The sequence below is a fragment of the Macaca thibetana genome, chromosome 14, assembly GCF_024542745.1.
Source record: "Macaca thibetana thibetana isolate TM-01 chromosome 14, ASM2454274v1, whole genome shotgun sequence".
In the NCBI taxonomy this organism is placed as follows: Eukaryota; Metazoa; Chordata; class Mammalia; order Primates; family Cercopithecidae; genus Macaca; species Macaca thibetana.
The window spans coordinates 33,429,230-33,442,663 of record NC_065591.1 but is presented as its reverse complement, the minus strand read 5'-3'; the positions used below and the strand labels follow the sequence as shown (position 1 = coordinate 33,442,663).

Genomic DNA, 13,434 nt, shown 5'->3' with positions numbered 1-13,434 from the left:
GAGTTCAGTTGAGCCCTGACGCCTCAACCGTAACTTCAAACCCGGCCTGGTTTCGCTGGGCCTCCAGGCTCCCAGGTCGGAGCTCTAGACTAGCCCTGCCACGTACCAGCACCCACCAACTAAACAGGAAGGTGGGTGGGGGCCCAGGGGGTCTGGGCAGAGAAAAGCAGGGAAGTAGAAGAGCCATAAGTATCAAAGGTGCTCTGGGCCTGGGACTATCAGGACCCAAGCAATTGCAGTTGCCAGGGCAGGGCTTTTCCAGTTTCTGGGCACCTCCTTCCCAGACCCAGTAAACCGCGCTCTCTTCCCGCGCCCTGTAACAGCGAGTTTACCACCCCTACCCTGCTGCAGGCCTGGGGGCTCCTCTTCCCAACCCTTCTAGGTCCATAGGTGGGGTAAGGAGGGGAGGAGCTGCCCTGAGAGGGACTTGGGGAGAGAAGCCCCCCACCCCGCCGAGTTGGTGGAGACTTTCAGTCTTGGCTAAGCCCAAAGGGGCCTCCTTCTCGCGCAACTAGAAGAAGCCTTCGCCCCGCCCTGCTCAGCCCAGCCCCTCTCTCCGGGGTCAGAGCCCGGGCAGGGGCGGGGAGGGGGTGTGAGTTACAGGATTTGGGGGGGATGGGGTTTCTCTACCGCAGCTTCGAAAACTCGGGCGGACTGTTCTTAAGGGCCCAGCCCCTGCTTCTTCAGTATCGAGAAGAGCAAAGCAAACGCCCTCCCCTCCTGGGCTGCCGGGCGCGGAGTGGGGAGCAGCCGCCGCAGGCCCTGGGCCTCAGTCAGTCGGCGGCCGGGCCAGCTCGGGCGTCGCGAGCCTGTGTCCTCCCCTGACCCTCGGGTCCGCGCACCCCGAGCCCAAAGTCCCAGAAAGATCAGAGGCACTTACTGTTCTGCATGCTGGCTCTGACTGGGGGCCGCGGGATTCCACGGGGCTCGAATACGGGGCTCTGTTAGAAAATAGGAGTTAATCCCTGGGCAGCTGCATCAGGTAGGCCTGAACTCCCAACCGAGGTGGACCTGGGGCTAGGACAGGAGAATCTCCGTTCCTTAGGAATTGATCTACTCAACCGCTTGGGGCAATCTGAGGGTCACCCAGCTCTGCCTTGCAGTGCATGCAAAAGCTACCCTTTGGGACTTGAAACAAAATACTCGAATATCGCCAATCTCTTTCCCCTACATTCTTTAGCAGTTAACCCTTTAATCAGTAGAACCAATGCCCCAATTTTGAATTTTTTGTTCTATCGGATCTATAGTGAAGAAGCATACTGAAATAGTTTGTTTTGACTGTTTGTGGGTTTTGAGCCCAAAGCAGCCACCACAGAACTTGCCTGAAATCTCGGATGTCTGTCCACTCTCACAATAAAAGGCCTCACACATCTGCGCGCCCCTAGTTAAAGTCTTCCCCCTAAGACAAAACAGAAGGAGAGAAAGGTATATCAAGCTGTGGTTCAACAGCATAGGTCCATGGGCTCTCTGAGTCCCACTCTCAGGAAAAACACATGCATCTAGGGCTCAGTCAAACTGCCATCAAACTCTAAGTCCCAGCATTACACCCACATTCTCAGCGGCATCTCCCACAGAAGTCTCCATCCTTTAAAAGAGGCTGCTCTGGTCTGGCTTGGGAGAATTGGCAAATCTGACAAGTTGGGGTCCCACTTTGCAAAAATATTAAGAACCAGGAAAAGGGAGTAGAGGCCAAGAGTTGAGGTTGAGGGGGTGTGAGGGGAGAGGAACCTGAAGTTTGGAAAGCAGGGGAAGGGAACCTTGGAACTTCCTGGTGCCAGAGAGTATAGGCTGAAGCAGTTTGGGAGAGCTGCAGGGCCATACTCCCTCCTTCCTTAAGGAATTTCACAAGACCCCCAGAACCCAACACTCTGCTTACCCCTTTATCTTCCTCTCCTTTCCCTACACCAAAAAATCTTCCCAATGGCCCCCTCTCCATCTACCTCCCAGCTTTCTGGGACTTTGAAAGGGGCAAGCCTAACTTTTTATCCCAAACCTCACTTACTGTGATTAACTTCTCTTTTGACGTTTAGATCTTCACCCCTTTTACTGTACTGTGACACACCCTGCCTACCTCGCCTCACTGCTTTAAAAAGTACGAACAGGAGGGGGTGAGCATGGTCGACAAAGCCTACAGACGGCAAACAATGGCTTCTATTCTCCAGCTTTCCTCGAACCCAAGGAGCAAAACCGAGTCTCCCTAACTAGCAACACAGCTTCCAACCAAACGTACCAACAACCCACCAACTCACAAAGGGAACTGAGGGACACTCCTAGCTTCATAAACCCTGACCCAGTGCAGGGTTCCCGGAGGCTGGTCCTGTACGAACCCCTCCCTGCCTTCCCCCCGCCCCCCCAAAAAAAAGGCTTTTGGGCGAGTGGAGAAAATAGAAAAGTAATTTCTTGTTATAAATATCTGGAGGTAATTGTGTTACTGGTGTGAGTTGTTAGGGGCTGTAAAAAGATACAACGGCACCGTGGGGAGCTCAATTGGGAAGAGAGAGTTACAATAAAGAGCCCATTCAAGAGGTCTGCCCCCCAAAAAGAGGTAAAATAACAAAATAGTCACAGCATCATTTCTCCGTTTTTTAAAAAATGCATTATTTTTTCTGTTTTACCTATGGTGATTATTGATCTGCCTGCCTGCAAGCAAAGAATTTCAAGAAGCACGTTTTACTCTACAAGGCCATTCCTGGTCTACTTTTTAACCACTTGGTAGATAGCTTAAATCCATAAAAATAAACCGAAAATGAGGACTTTTTCTCAGCATTAGGTAAATACTGGCCACAGCAGACAGCTACTAGTTACCCTTATCTAGGTTGGTTCCCCAATGCTTCCTTCCTGTCTCTCAGTCCCCGCACCCATAGCCATGCCCTGGACAGGCAAAATCTCCAACTCCAATGCAGAATACCCCACCCCACCCAATGCAGGACCCTGAAGCTGCAAAGGAGTAGCAGGTGGGGAGATGGGGAATGGAATTCCCCTAGGAGTGGTAAAACTTCCTGAACTCCACTTTGTAACCCATGCTGTACACAATCACAACAGAATGGCCCCATCCTGGCTGGTAACTTCTTGATACCATTTTTAAAAATTCAGTAGCTGAGCCCAGACAGGCCTTGTTGATTAGTTTTCGAAGCAGCTGGGAAGGTGGTAGTATTTCAAATTCCAGTTCTGCTCCATTCCCCCTTCCCTCTCGCTAAGAAGCTATCTAATTACTTAAGTTAACGTGAACACTAAGTGCAGAGGCAACCCGGGAAGTGGGGCACATCGACACCCGGAAGCAGTCCTGTGCACCGGAGAGGGCAGACCCCCAACTGCAGCCTGAGCCCCCCAGCTCAGCCCGAGGCTCTGTACGGCCTCGCTGGGGCCATAGACCCACATCCTGAACGAAGGCGTCTCCAGACATTTTGGAGTCGTCCCAGCCTTGGACCACGAGACCGCTGGACCACTGCCCCCACCTCTCTGTCCCCAACACAAGCCTCAGTTTTCAAATGCTGTTGTTATTTTAATTACTTAATTCTCAAATTCCATCCCCAAACTCTTTAACTGGGGTAAAGGGGAGAGCTCACTCTTGGTCTTCCCGCCCCCAGCCAAAAGAGGAATTAGCAATTAAGATGACAAAGTTTTACTCTCTAGGGCCAAATAAGATAACAACTAATCAAACTGCCTTCAGACGTTTGCAAAGGTCACTGGCTATAAAAAATGTAATGTCAACGGCAACAACTATTATTTCTCTTCAGTAAACTCGTCAGGCTTTCAAGCTCTTTGCCTTTCATTTCATTTTCTGCTCCCAGCCCCTACCAAACCCTTCCCAAGTTCGAGTTAAACGTCCAAAATGCCTTAAGGAGCTTGGGAGAGTATAAGGAAAATAAAAAGGAAGGAAGAAAGAAACCACGTTCACTTTGTTTTTAAACTTTCTAGAAATCGCTCATGAATGAAGAGCCGGGTTTTAGCACTCGAAAAAGAAAGCATTTCCACTTGAAATTCAACTCCATTTCCCCCAATTACACTTGCTAAAATTCAGGGCTATTATGGCGCAGGGAGACTGAGAAAATCTGCACAAGGAAAGAGGCAACAACTTTATGAACTTTGAAAAGACACTTTTCCTCCTGGGATCTTAGAATCGAAAGCTCTCAAATTACTCCGACTAATTAGCTGGGAGAGGAAGTGATCAGACGAGGGGGAAAGACAATGCTTTCACGTAGATTTATTTTCAAGGCCTTACCTAGAAAAACATAAGAGGATTCGGAGTAAAACAAATAAAAGAGCAAACCACCTCTGCACCTCAAAACCTGCTGAAATCCCAACACCTGGTGCGACTGGATCAGAGGAAAACAAGGAAAAATACCCACCAAGCGCAGGGGGCCGGAGGACAGGGAAGAGCCCCAGCCTCCGCAGGGCGAGGGAGATGAGAGTCTGGGGAAGCCTGGGGAGCAGAGAGTTTTCAAGTTCCGAGCTCCGCGCTCCAATGGAGTTGGGGGCAAGAGCCCGGGGGCTGGATGGAAGCTGACAAGTCCTCCCGCTCGGCTCTGAGCTCCCTCGGAGCGCGCGTCCCACCGCCTTGGCCTGGTGGCTTCCTTCCCGGCTCGCGCTAGCTCGCTCTTCCTTCTGCCTCCAGCGTGCGGCTGTCTTGCCGACTGACTCCGCTCCGGCTGGTGGCGGGCGCGGTGCCCCCTCGGCGCTGGAGTGCAGGCTGACTCTTCTGCGCCGGAGCCCAGTGCGGCACAAAGCCCGAGGGTCGGCGGGAGGGCGGAGACGCGGCAAGCCGGTTCCCTCGGCGATTCCTCGGAGCGCCCGCTCTCTGCGCGCTCGCTGGGCCTCGGGCTGGACAAAGCAGCCGGTAGCGGTTGCTCTCTGCGGCCGTTCCAGGGCCTTGGACACCGCAGAGCCTCTTCGTCTTTTCCCGCGGGTCGGGAGCATTGGGCGACGATGGGGCCGGGAGCCGCGGCTGCTGCCGCGCCTGGAGTCTCCCTTCTTCCCGCGAGCTCAGCCCGCGCTGGCGCTGGCGCTGGAGCTGGCGCTGGGGCAGAGCTGGCCGCCCGCCCCGAGCCCTGCGCTGCTCCCACTCGCCTGCAGTCGCCCTCCGACGCGGGCTTTCGCTGGAAGTAGAAAGTTTGGGCTCCTGCGTGGAAACTTCTCCGGCCCAACTCTCCCGGCGTAGCAGTGGGGGAGGGGACTGGCGAGAGGGGAGGAAGGAAGGGGGGAGGAAGGGGGAGACCTGTCTGAATATTGCAATAAAAATAAAGCGAGAAGAAAGAAGCGGACTCACCTTTATGAGGCATCCTCTCTGGTTGTCACAGTTCCTGTCAAGAGTTCTGTTTGGTTGGGTTTTTTTGTGCTGCTGTTGTTGCTTAAAGACCACAATGGTTTGAAATGACGGTGTTTTAAAGGAGTTGCTGGTGAGAGTTTTCTCCACGGATGTTGCTGGGTTGGTGTATGAGAGCAATTCTCAGATTCCTGGGAAGGAGACAGAGATTGACAATAAAATGGGTTGTCAGCGGCTGGAGAGTGAGAGATAAAGAGTGTGGGTGAGGGAAGTGGCTGCAGCCAGCACACCTATGCTGATTGGTGATGGCTCAAGTGTGTTAATGTGTGTGTGCCGGCGCCCGGCCTCGCCTCCACCGCTCCTCACTGGCCCATTAGCGAAGCCTGACCTCTGTCATCATCCTCCAGCAAAACACTTCCTCCTGAGCCTGAACCAGAGCGGGAAATGAGGCCGAGCCACGGTTCGCTTTTCAAACCCACTAATCACTCCGCAACATGCAAATGCACCGCTCGCTCTCACACAAAATATTGCTTTATGCAAAGCAGCGCCGGGGCCTCGCGCCAGCCGATTGGATGTTCCCTCTCCCCGCCTGGTGCAATTGGTCCGTTTGTTTGAATATGAATACACTTGTTTTCGGCTCCGCCGGTGGGTCCGGACTCCTCTCCCCGGCGCAGGGCCCCCGAGCCCGGGCTCTGGCGCTCGCCCGCATCTCCCCGCTCCGCGCACGCCGAGAGTCGGCGCGGCCCGCCCTGCTGTCGCGAACTTGAGCGATGAAGTGAAGGCTTCTGGGTTGGGGGTCGCGCCCCGACTCCCCCTAAGCTGGGCGCGAGACTCCCAGCCCACGGAGGGCGCAAGTTTCTGCGCTGTCCTTTCTTGCCAACTCCAGGACAGAGTGGCCTGCCGCCCCGACCCCGCCCGCCCCCACCCCATCCCGGCCTGGGCCCCAAGACGCAGAGCACAGCGGCTGCCGCACCCCAGCCCACCTGGCCCCTTGGAAGAAGAAGAAAGAGGCGGGAGCGTCACTGGGTCCTGGCAGCTCCATTCCAGCTGCGGAGGCCGCGGTGAAGCCTAGGCCGAGAGGAGGTTGCCTGGCCGAGAACTAAACGAGGCCAGCGGCCTCCCCAGCCCAAGCCTCCAGGGCCTGTCCAATCCTCCACCCCGTTCCCCCGGCCCTTTCTTCTCTCTCCTTTCGGCAGCCGCGGTGCGCAGCGGAGCGGAGGGACAGCTCCGGCTGGAGAGGCCCAAGTAAACACGCCACTTACTTTGTGTACAGAGGGTTCTTGTGAAAAGCCCTGAAGAGTCCTCACCAAACACTCACCAACTTCTCCCACGTGCCATTTGTTGACTAAGTGCGGCTGCTTTTCGCGGCGCCCGAGAGGAGGGGAAGCCAGGGGAGATGAGAGGGGAGGGGGAGTGGAAGCCTGGGTGGGGGGGCGGATGACCAATGCTGGGAGAAATTCTTTCTCTCTCTCTCTCTCTCTCTCTCTCTCTCTCTCTCTCTCTCTCTCTCTCTCTGTGTGTGTGTGTGTGTGTGTGTGTCTGTGTTTGTGTGTGTGTGTGTGTCTGTGTTTGTGTGTGTGTGTGTGTGTCCCACCGGCGATGTCGGTATGTCAGCGTGTGTGCCACCGGTCATCTGTGTGTGGTGCGTGTGTCTCCGCACCACGACTCCCTCTCCTGGGTCTGCGCAGTCCACGGAAGCAGCTCCCCTTCAGCTGTTGCCAGAAAACCGGGGAGGAAAGTAAGTAAATGGCTTTTCTCTTCTGACCACACACCAGAAGTCCATTTGTTGAATGCCGCACGATTAGGACACACCTCAGTACACTCCAAAGGCGCCCCTCGGAGCCTGCAGTTAAGGTGACAGGAGAGCGAGCGAATGCCTGGTCCTGCACTGTCCGGAGCTCTCTCGGCAGCTTCGGGCCATGGAGCCGGCTGCAGTACACACTCCAGGACCGGGCAAGGGGGAATGGGGCTGGAGAGCTGAGGCAGGGAGGCTGAAATGAAGCCGCCGCAGGGTACGCTAGACTCTTCTTGACTTAGGGAAAGTGCTGAAAGTCAAAGCCCATCAATAAAATCTGCGCGTCCTGAACTCGCTGCTGACAGGCCGCGTCGCCGCAGCACCTGGGAGCCGGGACAGTGAGGACGCTGCAAGCCGCCCTGGGCCGCCGGGCCACGTGTGGGCCTCACCCTCTCGTTCCTGCCCTGGACCCAGCAGCGCCGCGACCAAGGAGCCCGGGTAGGGCGGGAAGCAGAGGCCTCCCAGGCCCTAGTCAGAGTTAGGGTCTCACAACCCTCTCCCCTCCCCAGGCCGGGGAGGGCTGCCGGCTCTAACGCTTCCCGCGGCCCAGAAGCTCGCAGCGCGGGGAGGAAACCCGGGTCAGAGGCGAAGGAGGTGGCGCCGGGTGTACAGGTCCGCGGCCTCCTGTGCGAGGTTTCATTTCGCAGGAGCGCGACTTTCGGAGGATGCCGGGAAGTGGGGCCGCGGCCCTGAGTCCCAGACCAGCGAAAGTCGGTCTTCTCTTTCTCTCTCCTTTTACGTTTCAAGCGAGCATTAAAGAAGCTTGGACTCAAGACTCAAGTCCGCTGTGCAAGAGCGAGGGACTTGGGGGGAGGGGTGGGGGCAGTGATTCTGTCCGAACTGGAGGCGAGTATCATTTTTACAACCTCTCAATTAGCGACCGAGTGGATTAGCACCTTCTTAAGCTTTGCCTCGGAAAGAAGCAGCCGTAATCTTGTTGCTATTTCCCCCCAGGGCACTGGCTCTTTGAATCAGCTCCTTCTCCCACCCTGCTCTGCGGAGAAAAGTTTTAACAAAAAATCAGAAAAGGCAAGGAGCGAGGAGTGAATGCCACTGACGTCATTGGGTGGGGAAGGGGGCTCGGGGAAAGACTCCTGGAAACTCCTCCGCACAAACAAAAAACAAAAAGGACTTGGCCGCTTCCCATGTGTCAATATTTGGGGAGGGGAGCTCAACCCCAGAAAGAGGCCGAGTTTTCAAAGTTTAAGGAGAGAGGGTTGAGAGCGAGATTTCCTGGTTCTCTCTGGACTGGTCTCAAGAAGGGTGGGGGTGCTGTTCTGCTTCGTGGGTAGCCTCACTCCTTCTGCCAAGTACCCGCTCCGGGGGTGACGCGGCCTGGGGGTGTGGGGGTCGAGATTGAGGTGCGGACGCGGTCGCCAGAGGTGTGTACGAAACCGAGACAACTCGCAGGTCGCCATTTTAATTGCGGCTACCAACTCACCGGAGGCCCACTTGCTGTCCTCCAAGGCGCGGTGGGCGGAGGGGATTGCGCTTTAGGTACTGTCTCGCCTTTCCCCGCCTCTCCACATGCCCCTGTAACCCCCACCCCACCCTCCGCCCCCTGTGGCCAGAGGGAGGACCTCTCAGGCCGAAGGGTGCGTTCCTGCGGGGGCCGCCGGGGTCTTCCCACCCGGTAGAGGGGCTGTCTGCGTGGAGGGAGTCCCGCTGGGGTACTGTGGCTCGCCAGAGCCTGCCCAGAGCTTCTACCCAGTATTGATGCGTCAACATAAGGTCAGGCAAGCATCTCACCCGCACTGGTCTCTGGCATTCCCCTGTGCCCACCCCATCAGACCTTCGGGGAGGCAAAGAAGTGCCCACTTCTGGGGGGATGTGCCTCCAGCTCCCAGCTTCAGAACCAAGAGTCTCCCATCCGGAGTTCTGACACCTCCGAACTCTCTCTTTCCCCGGCCAAGCAGAGGCGCAGCGCCGGCGCGCTGTAAAGGGTGAAGACTGGCATTTCTTTGGAGGAGGAAAGTCTTGGCAGACACCTGCGTCACTTTGTAGTGCCCCAAACGTCTCTCTCTTTGCAGACCCTGGGAAGGTGGGATCCCTGGTCCGCGGAGCTGGCAAACGGGTCCAGTGAGCACTAAAAGCAAAGGCTCCCACCCTGGCCGCCAAGTCCCAGGTGCCTCCCCCGCTTCCAGGCCTTTGTCCCTCTCCTTTCTCCAGCAACCTGCCGGTTCCCGCTAACCCGGCAGCTTCACTGATCCCAGAGCCTAGAAAATCCAAGAAGATCCCAGAGACGCCCCGTGGCGCCTCCAGGCTGTGGCCACTGCTCAGCTACGGTGGAAGCCGCTGTGCCCTCGCCCTTCCTTGCCTCCTGCCAAATGGCCAGTGCTAGGGGCTCCCTGGGTTCCGTCCTCAGTCCTCTTCCATTCACTCTGGGAGGCCAGTCTCTCTCTCTCTCTCTCTCTCTCTCTCTCTCTCTCTCTCTCTCACTGTCTCTCTCTCACTGTCTGTCTCTCTTTCTCTCTCTCTCTCTGTCTTCTCCCTGCCCACCCCCGAAATACCTTTAAAATAACATTGTCCAGTGGAGTCTCCCACCAAAGGGATTCCTAGCAGCCCAGCGGGCCAGACTCCCAAGGCTTTGCCTCCCAGTCCCTCCATGCTGTTGTCCAGATAGGAGCTAGGTTTAAAACTCCTGACCTGTAGAACAATTGGAATCAGCGGCACTCTCCGATTTTTGCAAATAGGGTTCCTAGGAAAGTTTGCTTTCCATTTCATCACCCTGAGACGATCCCCCTCATCTCTCTTTTCCCTGTGACCTCTGCCCCCAAGAAGCAAGAGTTCAGCTTCAAAGGAAAAGCAAGCAAGCCAAGGCCACCTCAGTCCCTTCTCCTTGGATATCCCCTCTCTAAACCGCTGCCCGTTCTAAAGGCCAACGACCCGGTCCTGCGATTTGTCCCGTTGTGGACCTGGGAACAGGCAGGCGGGAACTGGGAGCTTTACTGGGGGATTTGAGGCTGGGGAGGAGGAGGGAGCAAATGTCATGGCTGGCTCGCTGGAGCAGCCAGGGAACCGGAGCTAAGCGCATCCTGACGGGCTTTTAAAATGACATTGATTAGGACAAGCTGTTCCCAACCCCAGTAAGAGTTAATCTGCCTGTTAATCAAGGCACTAAGGGGCTCAATGCGAGTTTTATTAGCGACAGGAGAACAGAGGCCGCAGCCAGGGATCAAAAGCCGGGATCCCATATATTTGTCAACGCTATCTCCAAAAAAAAAAAAAAAAAAAAAAAAGTATTTTCAATTAGAAAACAATTCGGCGCTTTTCATCACTTCCTAACCCTAGCCCAGTCTCACAGAGGGTGACTTCCAAACCTGGCTAGCGGGGAAAACCGCTGCCGGGGGACAGAGGGGCGGACAGGAACTGCGGGTTGGCTCGGCCGAGTGCGGCAGGGGAGAATTTAAGAATCCTCAGCCCGCGGCCCGGATGCCTCTGATTCCTCACGAGAGGAAAGGGAATGAAAAATGAAGCAACAAATGACACCACCCAGGCTGGCAGCCCTCCTTCCCCGCCAGACCCCGCTCCTCAGGCCCGGCTCTGGCGCCGAGTGGTGTCCAGACCCTGCACGCGCGGCGCGACCCGCAGGAAAGTTTGTGCAGCGAGAGTGACTCTCCTTCCGCCTCGCGCGCGCTGCCCCCTTCTGCCCCGGAGGGGCGTTGGGTTGCCTTCGGTTTTCCTTTCCAGTTCTAAAATAAACTCCGGGCCCTGGGGAAATCTGAATAGTAATTCCAATCAACCAAATTCTGTGAGAGGGTCTGAGGAAAAAAAGACAAGCCTATCACGGGCGCCCTCCGATCACGAAGGGCACCGGCATAAGAAAGCGACAGAGGTCTTCGGCTCGCCCTGGGCGCGGGGCGAGGACTCTGGTCAGAGGTAATTATGTCACCGCGTTTTCTCGCCGTGACAGCCGAATAAACACAATCTCCAATAAACATCTCTAATGAGGGAGGAGGCCCGAGGATGGCTGGGTTTGATTTATGACTGGAGGAGAAGGTCCACTTCCCACTGCGAAGCGGGCAACCTGCTCGCCGCCCAGCTCCAGGGAGAGGAACCCGCGGAAGAGAGGATCCCGGCCAGGTAAGGCGCGCGGCCGGACGGCCACTGCGCTCGTCCCCCGTTTCCAGGTGAGGTGAGCAGGGGGCGGCCACCGCTCGGAGTCGGGCGGCGGTCCCAAACACCTGTCACAGGTGACTGAGCTCCGAAGGTGCTACCAGAAGACCTAGAAAGAGGGCGCAGGAGCGCGAGTGGGGGTGGGGGGTTGGGGGCTAGCCGGGGCCTGGCCCAGAGGCCGCCCCAAACTCCCGGGCGGGGTTCTCCGGTGCCCCGCCTAAGCCGGCCTGGGCGTCTCCAGCCGCTTTTAGGGCTGGGCTCTCAGGACTTTCGCCCGGCTGAACCACGAGTTAGTCTAAGTTTGTGTCTTCCCTTCCCTGACCTACTTCGGGGACACTTCCGGCCCCCGGCTCCGGCCCTCCAGGGGCCGCAGGGTGGTGGGCGCTGCTCTTTCCCGGGTTTGGCGGCCCGGCTCCCATGGCGCCCGCGCGCTTCCCGCCTAGGCAGCCAGCGCAGCGCCCGCAGTAACCCGAGCCCGCGTTCTAGCTCAGTGAGAATCGCTAATTATTAGGTCTTCCGAAGTGAAGCTCAAATCACACGCTGGGGCTTTACGCGCTGCTCAGCTCTGTGGGCCGCATTCTTTCGTACTCCGCGTCTTTCTGAGAAACGAACCTCATCTCTAGACTTTGTTGCGGTCCAGCCATCTACACTTTGCAACCGCGGGAAACTTCTGCTGTACCTCGCCCGACCCGCGACGGAGTGTCTCTAAGCGCTCCAGGCGCGGGTACGGACTTTCCCAAGCGTGAATGTCGTGAACTGCGACGCAGAGGAGGTCTAGATGCAAAGTGCGTCCCCACCTCCTGCATTTTTCGCGGTCGCGAGTGACTTTAGCAGACAGCAGCAGTAGACTCCCGCCCCCTACTCCCAGCTCAGGGCCGGACTGGAAGTCCACTCTTGGGAGTGGAACATTTTGCTACTTTTGCAGAAGAGCACACTCCGCAAAGACAAGTCCCTCCTCCACCCCCCTTCCTATCCCTCCCTCAGTAACTCCCTTCCATCTTTGTATGCCTCCTTTTAAAAGCAAAAATCAAGCCCCGGGGCCACTTGGGGCGGGCTTTGATTTGGGGACACCAGTCGCGGGCAGCGGAGAGGCGCCGCGGGCCCCGAGCCCGGCCGGGGCCGGAGCCCGGGCGGTTACCTGGGAGCGGAGGGCGGGGAGGCAGGTGAGCCTGGCAGCGCCGGTTCCCACACTTCTCACCGCCGCTCGGCAGGGGAAGTGGCAGATCTGACAGCCGCGTTCTACGCGAGGACCTGCCCCAGAGTTTAAATGTCAATGATAAGAAAAGAGGGTGCTCAGGCAGGCGCTAACTTTCCTTAATATCCACGCCAGCGCCGTCCTCATTGGCTGCCGGGTCCGCGTGACGTCATGGCAGCTAGAGTTGGGCACAGCTCTGCGCAGACTGGCTTTCCTGCCGGGCGGGAGCCTACTCCTCCCCACCCAGGGTCCGGCCGGCTCCAACCCCTGCTCTGGCCTTCCTTGGCCCGGCCTGTGACTGCCCTAGCCCGGCCCGGCCCGGCCCGGCCTGGCTCGCCCTCCTGTAGGGCGCAGAGTTGATCCCCAGGAAACCAGTCTTGCCGAGTGCGCTCCTCCGCACTGTCGGGCACGAGGGCCCCAAGATCTGTGCCCCTAGGCTGGCCAGCTACTTCTCTGGGTAACCAACCTGTCCCCCTCTCCGATCCCAAGGGAATCACTTCATCGGAGAGACCTGAAGGCCGCGCCGGGATTGAGAGGCACTTTTGGCAGCAATCATTTTTAGGAGGAGTTCGAGGCTCGATGAGTACCCCCAACCTGGCCCTCGAGCCCGCAAGTCACTAGCTGGGCACAGACGGGCGCTCCGGGAAGAGGACCAGCGACCCCTTTTTCAACGCTAGGCCAAAGGTCTCTCCAGGCCTGCTGGGTTCTCAAGAGAGGGAAGCCCTAAAGGGGGCCTGCCCGGGCTTCCCTTGCCCCCTGGCTGAAAGGCTCCAACCACATAGAAAATGTAGGAGATTGTATTTATCTTTGACTTTGAATTAACTGTTGACTTTGTGACTTAGAGGAGGAAAATAGGAAAATCCCAGATTCTGAAGATAAGACTCACAGAAATTGGGGCGGGGTCTGCAGGACACTGACTTGTTGGTCTGTGCCTGTTTTTCCCTCACACCTTCCGTGGACTGCGAGATGGCTTAGCGGAGCTAGGCCTGGTTATCTTGGAATGGAGATTTAGGCCCACGTTGTCATTCCCGTCCCCCATCCCTCAAAGCAGGAGGCTTCTCAACT

The 13,434-nt window shown here is 57.0% G+C and overlaps 1 protein-coding gene across 14 annotated transcripts in view; it reads right to left on the bottom strand.

Moving 5' to 3' along the window:
• Positions 1-12,466, bottom strand: part of PAX6 (paired box 6) — a 29,417-nt gene extending 16,951 nt beyond the window's left edge. For 2 of the 14 annotated variants that reach the window (XM_050759038.1, XM_050759045.1), the window contains exons 1-4: positions 12,313-12,466; positions 5,267-5,454; positions 1,323-1,399; positions 881-941 (exon numbers count right to left, since the gene is read on the bottom strand). In XM_050759038.1, coding sequence (XP_050614995.1) covers positions 881-890 — 10 coding nt within the window. In that variant the 5' untranslated portion in view covers positions 891-941; positions 1,323-1,399; positions 5,267-5,454; positions 12,313-12,466. Of the gene's footprint in view, positions 1-880; positions 942-1,322; positions 1,400-4,349; positions 4,480-5,266; positions 5,455-5,553; positions 5,790-6,246; positions 6,472-6,525; positions 6,656-12,312 lie in introns of those variants that run through there. The other 12 variants (XM_050759036.1, XM_050759044.1, XM_050759051.1 and 9 more) reach the window with 9 other exon arrangements.
• Between the last annotated feature and the right edge of the window lie 968 nt (positions 12,467-13,434).